Source organism: Bolinopsis microptera, chromosome 3 (assembly GCF_026151205.1).
Source record: "Bolinopsis microptera isolate Bmic1 chromosome 3, MBARI_Bmic_1.0, whole genome shotgun sequence".
NCBI classification, from domain to species: domain Eukaryota; kingdom Metazoa; phylum Ctenophora; class Tentaculata; order Lobata; family Bolinopsidae; genus Bolinopsis; species Bolinopsis microptera.
Genome location: NC_087074.1, coordinates 20,492,769 through 20,507,808, shown reverse-complemented (window position 1 = coordinate 20,507,808; position 15,040 = coordinate 20,492,769). Strand labels below are relative to the sequence as shown.

General features: G+C 39.7%; 2 protein-coding genes across 5 annotated transcripts in view; one reads left to right on the top strand and one right to left on the bottom strand.

Annotated features, from left to right (window-relative positions):
• The window catches only part of LOC134813368 (uncharacterized), a 359,978-nt gene that overhangs the window by 173,171 nt on the left and 171,767 nt on the right, over positions 1-15,040 (bottom strand). The window lies entirely within an intron of this gene.
• LOC134812130 (histone-lysine N-methyltransferase 2A-like) overlaps positions 8,468-15,040 on the top strand; it is a 36,275-nt gene continuing 29,702 nt past the window's right edge. For all 4 annotated transcript variants that reach the window (XM_063819345.1, XM_063819347.1, XM_063819344.1 and 1 more), the window contains exons 1-2: positions 8,468-8,552; positions 8,732-8,856. In XM_063819345.1, coding sequence (XP_063675415.1) covers positions 8,489-8,552; positions 8,732-8,856 — 189 coding nt within the window. In that variant the 5' untranslated portion in view covers positions 8,468-8,488. The remainder of the gene's footprint in view (positions 8,553-8,731; positions 8,857-15,040) is intronic.

The following is a 15,040-nucleotide window of genomic DNA, read 5'->3' as shown; positions in this document are numbered from 1 at the left end:
TTCACGAAAATAAAAGAAGATCGTCTATAATAATTTAAGGTAATACAGTAAATAAAGTTCGAGTATGAGGATCTGTGATACATAACTTATAAATATGACCATATTTACATCTGTTTTTGTTTTCAGACTGCAACCGTCTCCCTTTTGGGCTTCTCAGACTACAAAGCAAATGCTATCTGCAAGAAGCTTGGTTATAACCATGCTGAGGATTGGTTTGCTTTAGATAAATCGTATTTGTTGGATGCAACAGAAGCCTGGTAAGTAACACTTCATTTATAACTATTTTAGTGCTTAATATTCACAAATTTTGTGACGATGCCAAACTGCATGTGTGTCTGTGAAAGCGGGGAAGCTTTTGATTTAGTATAATTTTGATTAGAATTGGATTATTGATAAGTGAATAGTGAGGTTGTAAATTAACGAGCAAATTTTGAGTTTGCGAGTTGATTCCATAATCTTGATCACAGGCAAAACGTTACATTTTGCTTCTTCACGCTACCCAAGATGTTCCAAAATACAGCCTCCATTAACCATAAGCATGTTATATTTTAAATTTCAGCGATAAATCTCAATTTAAAATTGGGGAGTGTTCACGTATTAAGTCAGCGAGTATTTGGTCATTTTCACCCCCCCCCCCCCATGTCAGCAATAGGCAATAATAATTACGTCAGCATTTGCCCCAGACCAGAAATATTTTCAACTGATAATGACCAAGGTAGCGTGAAACGTAGAGAAAAGTGGTTTCCTTTAAAACTCTGAACAAAATTGAAAATTCGGCCCGAGTCATTCTCGATACATACCTGAAGACAGGCAAGCCTCCTGAGATTGCATCTCAAAGGGGAAGCCTCAACTCCAAAATAATATGTCGATTGTTGGCTAAGATTCAGGTATTTTTCTTGACGTCATGAAGCCAACTCCAAGGCCATCCCCTCCCCCCGTCAGCATCCCCCTCGGTTGCTGACGTAATATTTGAACGCTCCATTAAAAACTGCTCCAACATCTTCTTTTGATTGGTCGGCGTCGACTGTAAGCCTTCCCTGCGGTGGCTTTCACAACGCGTCCCCATTCTCCAACTCCTGCTGCTGGAGAGAGAGACTCCCAAATTATATACCATAAATATATTATACATAGATATCGACAACAGACTCCGAGAGTCTTGAAGTTCTGTTACTACCGCCCCTGGTGCAACCCCTTACGGGTTAACGATGGGGAGACAGGGACTTCCAGGGACGGTCAATGCCTAGTAAACTGCAAGATGTCCTAGATGTATTAGTGGTTAATGGGATCCTCGAAAAGATCCTCCTTTAATAGTCTATTGGTTGCCTCGATAAATTTTATAACCGTACTAATTCTAGCTGATACTAGACCCAACGTATGGGTACAGACTTTTTGCCCACCCTCAAGGGAGGCTGACCGCTTCTGAGCTGAACTGGGGAGGCATGCCTCCCGAGATCGCATCTCAAAAGGGAAGCCTCAACTCCAAAATAATATGTTGATTGTTGGCCCAAATTCAGGTATTTTTCTTGAAGTCATGAAGGCCAACTCCAAGGCCATCCCCTCCCCCCGTCGGCATTTCTCCCCTCGGTTGCTGACGTAATACTTGAACGCTCCATTAAAAACTGCTCCAACATAATGTAATTAAAGTTACATTTTAATTTAGTTTTGCACATAATGTCCTCAAATTCTAAATACAGGAACAGTGTATTAGATGATGTACAAGAAAAATCTAAAGAAAACCACGACGATAAGTGGGCTTTGCGAAATCGACTAGATAATACTAAAGCTATGACAAATATTGCTTGTGATGAAACTAAAACTGATTTCGATTTCGATAACTGTTCTTATTCCTTGGATATCAGAAAGGGTTATAATAAATATAATCTTTATACATTGGGACTTCTTTGCAATATACAGCCCGGTAAGTCCTCAATGTGTCACATTTATCTTAGCATAAATGAATATAACATTGGAAATTCGACACTGATTTTCAGCTTATTCTTATTTTCACCTTTATAACGATCGAATAAGATTGTCACTGCACGGTGACAAAAAAAAAAATTACATTTTCATTTAGCTTTGCACATAATGTCCTCACAATTTTAAATAAAGGAGCAGTGCTATTGATGATGTACAAGAAAATCTAAAGAATAAACACGGCGTAAAGTGGCTTTGCAAAATCAAATAGAATAATACTAAAGCGATGAAAATATTGCTTGTGATGAACTAAAACGGCCACCACCCCCCCGTGTCACGATTTCGATAACCTGTTCTTATTCCTTGGATATCAGAAAGGGTTATAATACAATATAATCTTTTATACATTGGGAATTCTTTGCAATATACAGCCCGGTAAGTCCTCAATGTGTCACATTTATCTTAGCATATTTCATTTGATTAAGAAATATGCTAAATGAATGTAACATTGGAAATTCGACACTGATTTTCAGCTCATTCTTATTTTCACTTTTATAACGATCGAATAAGATTATCACTGTACAGTGCACATTGGTTTTAAAACAACGTTGATATCTCTATTTCTCATACCATTTATTTCAGAAGTGTGTACCATTGCCGAAGTAATCGATTTCTGAGAAATGTTTGTCAACAAGATGCATATTTTGAAATTATTGAATGCCTCGATTCCTCAAAATATTACGTATATTTACCAGTGAAATCAGCAGAGGGCTTCGGCACAAGAGGTTCAGATAGTGTTACAGAGATCTGTTCCGACGATCCTCGAGGATATCAAGTTGGTACCCAACGCCTCAAACATTGTGTTCAGGATCAAACATTTCAGAACCATTTTGTGACACAAAGTTTTCGAAAGAGGTTGGGATGGTAACACCTACAATTTTCACTTTGAAGTACTCATTACCCGGTCTCGATGTGCCATTAGATCTTATTGTGCCATCGGATTTTATTGGTGATTTTACTACATGCAATGGATTTTGTGAAGATCACGGTTGTCTTGATGAAGCGTTGTGTACTGGTTATCGTTATGGTTATAATTTTGTCAAGGCATCAATAGTAATACGACATTATATAGCATGGACCAGTGGATAATCCTGAGCGAAAGTTACTCCTTGGACTTTCTGGCCTGTGCAAATCTAAACATCTAAACGGCAGCGTACTTGGCGATTCCTTAGGGCGAATTCACATCGGTTGAATTATGGCGGAGCTAGCGTTGTGACTATGTTGCTGTAGGAGACTGACATTAAAAAAGCGATCGTTAAGAGTTTTAGAGTCCTTGATTTGAACAAATTCACGATCACAAACCTCTTGTCACAACACTTAGCCTGAGACCACATAAATAGAACCCTTTCAGAAGAAAGACTGCGTGCCTCGAGGACGCGCCCTAGGAAGCACACAATGGCCATGTGAGGATAATGCTGGACTCAAATTCTTGCTAGCTATGGGAGACCCCTAGTATAAAGGAAAAAAGACGGAAACTCTGGATACAAGTTCATGCAAAACACCTCAAGACGTTCTTAACCTTAACAACCAAGTAGTTGAGCTGTATCTTCAGGTTGCGAACAAGTGTTGCCAAGAAAAAACGCCTCAAGTCGTCAGAAACGGGCCGAGACATATAATAAATATCGGTAGCACCCAAAGAGAGTCGGAATGAAGCCAAAAAATGGCATGGTTTGACAGTGAATGTATCCGTCTTAAGAGACACTCAACATTCTAGCAAAAAAAGTAGGAAGATCCCCATTGGACAAGCTACCTCAGGGGATCTTATTACGACACACGGCGACAATATAGAAAGGATGATCAGACATAAGCATCACAGAGGTTCTTGAGAAAGCTTTGCAGGACCATAGAAAACAGGGAACACATCTGACTGGAAATACTTCACAAGCTCTTTCTTAAAATACAAAAATCGCTTGCAACCAGTCTTGATGCCTTCGTTATGATGAACTTGTTGCAAGTTTCTTCATGTGAATTTACGGGCAAAAAGAACAATCAAAGACTCAGATGCAGATGCTACAGTCAAAGATGCAGAAATCAACATTTGTGACGACCTGTCCAAGCTTTTGGATCAAGATATAAGATGGAGAGCTGTGTGCTTGCATTAAGGCCACTAAAAAGGACAAGGCAGTTTCCGAAGATCTACATTTTAATGAATTCTTCAAAGCCTCAACACGATCCATGCTCAAACAGCAGTCCTCAACCTCTTCAACCACCTGCTAGGACTATCATTTTACCCATGGACTTCATCGTAGTTACACCCCCCCCCCCCCCCCCCCCCCCCCCCCCCCCCCCCCCCCACCCCCCCCCCCCCCAATCTAATAGTGCAGTATGTTATACAAAGTTTGCACGCATTAAATTGGCAGTTAATACTCCTCCACAAATTGTTTTGTTCCTTCGCAAAGTTATTCTACATACGGTTGTTTTACCTGGTATGCAGTACATGGTATGTACCGTATTCTGCGCTAGTGGTTGTTGCATTATTGTCCATGCCTATTGCCTAGGGCGGGGTGCGGGCGAGAATGCCATTTATTATATCACACTATGTGAGACATGATAAAGTGAGGCATGATAAAGTCTATTCTTCAATATTTGACAGTTTAGAGAATTTTCTCACCCTGTCCAATTTGGTGGTAAACCTATTGTGGCTACCATGCATTTAATCGAATGATTAAACTTTATTATGCTGTAAATACCAGACAAGAATAATTGTAGAATGCGGTATAATCTCTGGGAGACAAAACGTCTGTTATACTGAGCACTGTTAGAACAAAGAATATCTGCTCACCTAATATCGGAATAGAGACTTGCGCTGAACCTGAAGTAAAGAATACAATTAATAAAATAGGAAATAAAAATCGAAGCTTGAAAAAATTTTTCCGTGGAATGTGCTCAAACAAAAGCTAATAATAGCGTGTAAAATATTGAACTGAACATTTCCAAGGCTATCTCATACTCCTAAAATATTGGGTTATAACCTGCTACTAATGATAATAGACAGTTTTTGGGAGTTCCAAATAATTTCTGATTATTCTGATTTCTTGCAAATGATACTGCACTGTTATCACTAATGATAATGATGAGAATAAAAACCTACCAACACTATCAAGGAAGTCCACAGCTCTGAGAAAGAAGCCAAACAGCGCAGTCAGCGCCACCACGTAGTAGTTCTTAGCGTACGTATCAGGCCACATACCGAACCCCAGGGCTGTTATAACGAAGACAGCCGCTGTTCCTAAGCCCGAAACTGCTATTCCCACGAACTTACTGAACATGTTGGAGGGTTTACAGACTGCTGACTCGGTCTCAGGGCCCATGTCATGGACTATACGTCACACTATACGTCATGGACTGTAGGTCACACTAACTACATTTCTAACTTAGCTGCCGGGGATTTGGGGGATTATGTGGTCGATTAGGATGTTATAAGGATAATAGCACAAATTCATTTTTTGATTGTAATGTTGTGATTACATAATTTATTGTAAATGTATCATATTTCAGTATTATGTATCGTGATGGAGATATTTTAAGCGGGTAAAAGCCAGTCTAAACCTTGGCTCCATAACATGAAGGCCTCGTTCTAATTTGTATTGAAAGGCACTAATACATTATACGGCCGATACAAGGCCCATATGGATCATATATGACAAGTCCGATACAAGGCTCATATACATTATATCACAACAAAGTCGATATACGAACGACAAATAAGTAATCCTTCGGAAGAGGAGACTATATTCCATCTAATTGGCAAGTTAGCGGCCCACATTTTTATAGAGTATTTACGTGGTCACGAATAAATATAAATTGGGTAGTCACTTTAAATTAGCAGATAGTAAGTTGCTAATTTTCATTAAATATTCCGTATCAAATAAGAAATCGGGAAAAGTCTATGAAGTTAACAACAGGGCCACGGCATAAAAGCTTTTGGTGTATGTCCCCTTAATATCTCTAATATCAGTAATATCTCTAATATCAGTAATGATTACTACATCAGCAAAATCATTTAAATATCGCAATGTCTACTTTCTAAAGGAATTCAGGCAGATTCTGGCTCGTAACAGCGAGCTCATTTAGAGAGAACGGACAGGCTTACTAACAACTGAGAAACTCACTAACAACTGAGAACTGAGAAACTCACTAACAACTGAGAACTGAGAAACTCACTCTTAACTGAGAACTGAGAAACTCACTATTAACTGAGAACTGAGAAACTCACTATTAACTAATAACTGAGAAACTCACTATTAACTGAGAACTGAGAAACTCGCTAACAACTAATAACTGAGAAACTCACTATTAACTGAGAACTGAGAAACTCACTAACAACTAAGAACTGAGAAACTCACTAACAACTGAGAATTGAGAAACTCACTAACAACTGAGAACTGAGAAACTCACTAACAACTGAGAACTGAGAATCACAAAAACGGTGCGATTTGCTGGCATTATAAGCCGATATTTGCAGTATTGGTAGTATTATTTGAATGTAAGCACTTCTAATTAGTAACGGTCGTCAGGACCACTTCACCAATCCTTTTTACCTATAGTTTACCTAGATAGATTCACCAATCCTTCATTCACTTACTGCTCATGTGGACGAGTGGTAGACGATAGGCTAACGTAATCAACTCTTGAAAAGAACTGGCTAATGTAAAGTGGTGACTGGTCGATTGTTCTGTTAAATGTGCGGCACAAATCCCGAACTCAACGAACAATACCTCTTGGCCAGCTCCTCATTTTTGTCAGATCTGAATAAGTAGTCTGCAAGGACTACCGTCAAAATATTCGCTTTATTATACTACTTGTATCCTTGTGATATGAATCCTTCCTACCGGATTTATTCAAGGTACCACTGTCAATTATATATGTATTCTTAGTGTGTCTCATGGTTTTCTGGAAACAGAAAGTTACCAAAACTTGAGTAAAACAAAAACGAAAGATATCAAAAAATATTTAAAAACACAAAATATCAATAGTTTCTAGCAAATTGTTTCAGTTTGTGAGAATGTATACTATTATTTGAGCCGTGTTCTCTGGATATGTAACTGTTCCAAAGCCTGTCTAATATTACTCTGCTCTGATAACTTGACCAGTTTTATAATATACTATATGATATAATAGAATTATATAATATATTACATACCCTAATTATATAAATAAATATCTTACTATATATAAAGCAAGATGATATATATATATCCGTAACATTTTTCACTGACACCACGGCATCAACTTTAACACGACGTTCCGCAAAAACCGTAAAAGATATAAAACTGAAACTTTTTTGACTGGCTCAAATGCCTTAATGGCCTTCAAATCAGCATCAAAAAATAAAAAATTGGCCAAGAAATAGTGCCCAAAATTAGGACCCCCAAGTGGTGTCAAAAACACGAATTAAATAGGTAATGATTTATTTAGTCTCTTGAGTCTTGACACCACTTAAGAGTTAGACGGGTTCCTGCTAGGAATAATAATGTGACCAACTTTTCACTGCGTAGTGTTGTATTTCATAAGTCCGCTCACTATATATTATATTATACCTGTTTATATGCTAACCAAATACCATATGGCTAAGAAACACAATTAAAAATAAAAGCAAGTATACGCTTGTTACACAGGCACATTCATTACCTCCCTGGTTTCGCTGTTAACGTACTAAGAGAACGAACACAAGTGTATAATAATTACCTGACCTTTAATATCACAATATTATTCATATTGTTATACCCTTAACTTGATGCTTTATTGATCGCCTCCTAATCTATTGGTGCCTATTATTACGTATGTTGCACAGTTTAATAGTATAAGGGCGTGGCCCCAGTATAATATGACAGTACTATTATCAAAATATAACAATCAATAGAAATGGCAAAAATCACACCTTCACAAGACAATTAATGGCTTAACCATTAAATCACTTCGCTGCATCAAATTTTGGTTACAACTTCTCTCCATAACGGTCACGTGCTACAAGGTTGTTAAATACGTATTAGGAGGGAATACGTATTGGAATACGAATACGTATTCCTCCTCGAAAATTGACGTATTACGAAAAGGTGTGTCGTTCGCAAAAAATGTTATCTTATCGGATTATCCATGAAATTTGATTACAAATTTAAGTTATCATGTATAACTGTACTCCTTTATTTAATGCATGATCAATGATGAGGGTGGCGCGCAGCTGTAATGTTTAATTTTGACAATTCAGCGTATTACGGCGTATTATGGCGTATTCGTGGACGTATTTAACAATCCATAGAAATTACCGTATTCCGGCGTATTACGACGTATTCTTTATTAGAACCGAATACGTCGTATTCTTTCACGAAAATTTGACGTATTTAACAACCTTGACGTGCTAATCCCCTAAGATTGGGAAACCAGACACGAGGGCGGAGGACACAAGGGCGGTACACCCTTATATGTCCTAGACCCCCTGGCCTACAAATATTTCAGGTATCTGTAATATTTAAACTACAAATATTTCAGGTATCTGTACCCCTACTTTGTGGAAATGGTCTGGTTTGTTATGGAGAAATACCACAGCCATCTCAAGTACATGGAAGAGAGAGGAAAGGGTAAGCTTTACCCAGCACGTTACCCTAGTTACACTACACTAAGCTTTACACAGCATACTTACCATGGTAACACTGCCAGTTACCATGGTAACACAGCTTGTTCCAATGTGTTGTAAATTTAGAAGAAGTTTTCAGTTGAGTGGTTGTTATTATCAAGTTATAATTGTGTTTGTGTCTAGGTAATTCTGTCTTACTGGAAGAAGAAGTGGAAGGGTTGAATCTTCTCATTTCCCGACTGGAGGAAAATCCCACGTTTCAAGCTGCAATACCAGCGCAAATCAAGGAACCTAAGATACTCTTACAGGTAACATTTCCTTTCGTTTTGTTCATTTCACGGGTATTACTTTGTTTTTCTTTGTTTTTTTTTGAGTGAAATTTTCTAATTGTGAATGCGTGGATGATGGATCTCAATTACCCAAAATATTGAGATTATACGCTCATATATGATTGTAATGAAACCAACCATTGACACTTTATACACTATACATTGTACAAGCTGACATGGTTTATACACTATACATTGTACAAGCTGACATGGTTTATACACTATACATTGTACAAGCTGACATGGTTTATACACTATACATTGTACAAGCTGACATGGTTTATACACTATACATTGTACAAGCTGACATGGTTTATACACTATACATTGTACAAGCTGACATGGTTTATACACTATACATTGTACAAGCTGACATGGTTTATACACTATACATTGTACAAGCTGACATGGTTTATACACTATACATTGTACAAGCTGACATGGTTTATACACTATACATTGTACAAGCTGACATGGTTTATACACTATACATTGTACAAGCTGACATGGTTTATACACTATACATTGTTTATACACTATACATTGACACTTTAATATAAAGAGTAGTAGGGACTATCGGTGGAGCAATAGTTATCTGCATTTAAATGCTATTCAAAATGTAGTTAAAGAATTTCACTATTTGTATTAAATAAGCTGAGCGGCTAATTGGGTGGCATTGGCAATGTTCACTCCGCCAAATCACCGATAATACAACAGGTGACAGTTATAGACAACCTCGTGCAATGAGGACCACAGGTAGCACGTTCTTCTAACTCCCTGGTAACACCTAGTAACACCTTCCTAGTAACACCTAGTAACACCTCCCTAGTAACACCTAGTAACACCTCCCTGGTGACAGTTATAGACAACCTCGTGTAATGAGGACCACAGGTAGCACGTCCTTCTAACTTTAAATTATCAATCCCAGCCTGAGACAAAACCGGTGATAGTGTAAAACACACTGAACACAACGCAATGACAATATAAACCATCATAATGTCGTGCCAATAAAGCCGTCATCTTTGCATGACAAACGTGCATTTGTGCATTAAATTACCGTACTTACAACGATGTAAATTCCAAATTTCAGACAATGCGTACACGTGAATGCTAAATATTTGGCAACTAACAGCAAATTAAAATGCTCCCGCATTTGCTTAGTACTCGCACAGTAAACAAAAGCAACCCTGAATTTGCAGTTTGCACGTATGGGCGATCGCAGGGGAAAACTCTGAATTATAAGAGTGACTCATTCTCGAATAGTAGTATTTAATATTTCGATTTTTTGATATTTTGGTATTCTTAAGCCATTGACTGGACCAGTGATTAACGGTCGAGGGCCATCACTAGGAAAGTGGTGCGGGCCACTTTCTTCTCACGCCCAGCACTTATTGATAATGATAAAATAATCGATTGAGAAATGGGGAATCAAGATGTTTACTAGTAGTTAATACCAAGTTTGAAATAAAATAAAATTTTCGAATTGTTTTAATTTATAAATAATTCTCAAAAGTGAAAAAACATATTGAATTTATCAAGGCAGTATCCAAGCACCCGACCATAGGTATTCCGCAATCCGCGATAATTCTTACCATAAACATAACCATAAACATAACCATAAACATAACCATAAACATAACCATAAACATAACCATAAACATAACCATAAACATAACCATAAACATAACCATAAACATAACCATAAACATAACCATAAACATAACCATAAACATAACCATAAACATAACCATAAACATAACCATAAACATAACCATAAACATAACCATAAACATAACCATAAACATAACCATAAACATAACCATAAACATAACCATAAACATAAACATAAACATAACCATAAACATAACCATAAACATAACCATAAACATAACCATAAACATAACCATAAACATAACCATAAACATAAACATAAACATAACCATAAACATAACCATAAACATAACCATAAACATAACCATAAACATAACCATAAACATAACCATAAACATAACCATAAACATAACCATAAACATAACCATAAACATAACCATAAACATAACCATAAACATAACCATAAACATAACCATAAACATAACCATAAACATAACCATAAACATAACCATAAACATAACCATAAACATAACCATAAACATAACCATAAACATAACCATAAACATAACCATAAACATAACCATAAACATAACCATAAACATAACCATAAACATAACCATAAACATAACCATAAACATAACCATAAACTTGCATGGAATTCCGCTGGTCGAGCTTCTTGGGTAGTGCCTGCACAAGTAACTCACACTAAATCTAATGAAGAACAAAAGCTCGGCGAGCCTCCGCGTACGAGGCCCCTCTAAAGTCCCTTGCCATGGCTTCCAGCTCCATGGCCCTTCGCCGCTCCAGTAACTGAGGAAAGTCCTGTACCTTCTTCCGCTCTTCCCTCCTCAAAGTAACCCGTGGAACTGTACCGTACCGGGCCATCCTTCTCGCCAGGTCCTCCACCTGCTCCTGAAACTGCACCACACCATACCCCATCACCTGGTCCACTAGCCCTGTATCCACTGCTGTCTCCGCTAGCACAGGCTCTGCTGTGTCCAACAGTTGACTCGCCTCCGCCTCACCCAACCGCTCAGCCAGGAAGTAGGTGTGGTACTCTGATCCAGTGAGATGCATGCGCCGGTAATGGGGGTTCAGTATGACCCCCTGTCGTGCCACCACCATGTCACTCGCAAGTGACATCATGAAACCCCCCGCTCCAGCGTTACCTTGCAGAGCTGAGATTGTCACCTTGCTGCTGGTTGCGATACGGCGCACTACGTCGTTAATAGCGTTTATGTTACTCCACGACTCACTTACTGGATCGGACGAGCTCTCAATCGTGTTCAGGTTTATTCCGTTACTGAAGAAGTTGTACCCACCCCTAAGAACGATAACTTTGCAAAGACCACTCTCTTCAACTCGTCGTAGAATTGACTCCAAATTCTTGGCCTGGTAAGTGGTCATGGCGCCGTTGTAGAAGTTAAAGTTAACAAAGAACACTCCGTCTGCTGTCATGGTAACCCAAATTTCCTGGAATGTTGCTGGGGTCTGACCGTACGGCACATAGGGAAGTGGTGCCCGACTGTCTGTAAGTATGTTCTCTCCCAGGACTGGGATGTGGTCACAGTGGGGGTTTTTTCTTCTAATCCAAGTCATAGCAGGGAGCTTAATTAAGTCACATTTCAAATGCGAGAGCCACAAGGCTCCCTTGCCACATTTTACCAGGATGGCGTTATCACGCTGTCCTAAGATTTGGCCCGGCTCTCCCTTTAGGTTCCTCAGATCCCCCGTCTCCAGATGTGCCCCGAAGGCCCGGAACAATTCACTCCAGAACGGCTGGCTATCACAAGCTGTGTTACCATGGTAACTAGTCAGTTGAAAGCTGGCAATGGCGCCCGGAGAGGAGTCAGACATTCTTACACGCAGAGCCACACTCTCCTGATCCTCGTTCCAATTGATGACACGGTCCTGTCGTCGCATGTTGCGTACAAGTTCACCCTGCACTTCCGCTCTGCTGTAGTCCAGGGTGCGAGGAGGGGTGTTGTTGGTGAAGTGCTCTATGGCTTGGGTCATGCAATGAGCGGCTGTGTCCGTAACTTCGTGCCCGTATACAATCGCTTTAGTCAGGGTATTCTGGTCAGGACGGTTCATGGGAAAGTTTCCCGTACTCCAAATGGGACCATGATCAAACTGATCATCAGCCTGTAAGACGGTGGCACCCCACTCAGCCCTCTTGTCTTTGATAGCCCAGTCCAGAGACGTGGCTCCACGGTCCCCCTCTATTCCCGGATGCAGGATCAAGCAGGGCTTCCTACTCCATAGCTCCCTGGGGATCCTCGTCTTCAGGAAGGGACAGATAATCAGATCGGGATTTTCTCTCTGCTCAGCGGATATCATGCATTCTCCTGTTTGAACTTCCTGGATTTTGATGTTGCAGTTTTTCCGTTGGAGTTCCAGTGCAATTCGCTGACTGAGCGCGTTGTGTTTGGTAGACATCAGGAGTATTTTGAGCGGTTTGGTAAACTCGATTCTCGTCAACATTTCACTGCGATGACATAACATATTATGAAATAAGAGGGGTATGGTGGCTCAGACCCGCCATCGTTTTAAAATTGATAAAAAAACTGATGTCAAATCGTTTTCTATTTTAATATTGAAATTGAATTGGAATTTTATGGCTCAAACCCGCCATGTCGTTTTAAAATTGATTTGAAAAAGAAAAACCAAATTTGTCAAATAAATTTCGATTTGATACAGGGTGGGCCAAAAGTCAGTGGACATACGTTGGCCTTAATAATTCCGCCGTGTTTTATATTTGAGAGCTGTTGCTTTGCAGATGGCATACTGTACTAAATGGTTCGAGGATTCCGTCATCAAAATTTGATGGAATATTTTAGACCACGCCCATTCAATATTAAAACACCTATATTGTTTTCTCTGAACGCCTAATATTTTCAGAGACGGTAGATTATTACATGTTGCATATGATCTGAAAACATGAGGCAAATCGGGGGGGGGGGGCCAATGACTACTTTTGGGGACTTGGGGAATTACGTCAACGATTTTACCCCGAGTCCCCATGATTTTTAGTCCCCATTAGTCCCCAAAAGTCTCCATTAGTCCCCATTTAGATTTCAAAAAATCTGGCTTCTCCAGACCAGATCGTAAACTTCTCAAGACTGAAGTCTAGAATATTTATAAATGGTCACTGGACATTCCTGACTTCTTGGGAGCTACTTGAGGGCTGTTAGAGTACCTCAGGTAAATTAAGGGAGGGGGCGGGGGCGACTACCAATGACAACATTGAGGAGACATATTGCATATATAATACGCTTATTTTATCAGATTGATCTAGTAACACGAGTTGTAGCGCAAGGAAAATAAACACATTATCAATTTTTCTTATTACTTTTGAATGAATAATGGATATTGGAAAGCCCTGTCAGGTGGTGCAGTACCGTTACTCTAGAGACCTGTGCATCGTGCAAGGAGGAGTAACTGTAAGATTCTAATCGATCATCATTTTCCCCGGGGAACCAGTCAGGAGGGCGGAAGACGCGTGGGCGGAGGTCGCGTAGGCGGAAGACTTGAGGGCGGAGGACGCAAGGGCGGAAGTTTCCTAAAAGGTTGGACACGAGGGCGGAGGTCGCGAGGGCGGAGGTCGATCCCATGATTTGGGCGGAAGTCTCGTAAAACGATCACATGTCCTAAATGCTCGACTGGTAATACTACAAAACCTGAAACATCACACAACGTACTTCAAATTGTATAAATTATATAAGTTATATTCAATCATTTTAGTGGTACTGATTTCGAATTCTTTGTAACTTTAAAAACAAAATACACAGGGTTATAGAGAACGCTTAAAGGTAATATAAATCACAATGTAATCAATCAATTTTGTCAAAACCCGAATAGAATAATATCATGCAATAACATAAACATTTCACATAGCACTCTTTAGCAAATCAATATAGGTTAAAACATCATCCTCGTACGAATGGTAGTTCTGAACTATGCTGAGGATTCTTCTATCCTTGTCGCTGTTGGCCTTCTTCCTCTTAGGCGGCTGCTCTCCAAGCGAATTCGCTAAGATCTTCTTGTCTGTCGAGGACTGTTCCATCTGGACTGCTGCAATGAAATTGTAGATGGTCGGGTTTGCGTGTCCGACTAGAGCAGAGAACTTCTTGTTCCAGGACTCCACCACGTTGTTTGTCCGGTTCATGTTGAAGTGGCTGCGTTCATAGGCATTCTACGTGGACGGAGGGAATTTAGCTCGTCCGGTGCCGGAGGCAGTCGTTAGTCCCTGGATCCAAGTGGTCTGGAAGTATGCCAGGAGATCGTCAATGTCGAGGCCTATCGGTATATCATCCAGGATTCTGAAAAACGCTTCGATGACGTCCTCGGTGGGGATGAAGGCTAGGAGCATCAGTCTCCGTATCCAGATTCGTGTAGGGGTGTAGTTCTTCTGGCCAGATGAGGGATCTGTCAGGACTTTTTCATACTCCTCCTTGTATCCAAGCCTCCCGACAGCTCTCATGACAGCCTGGCAGATATGAAAGAAGCACCCATCCACTTGGGCTGACTCGAATGTAGACGATAGGGCGTT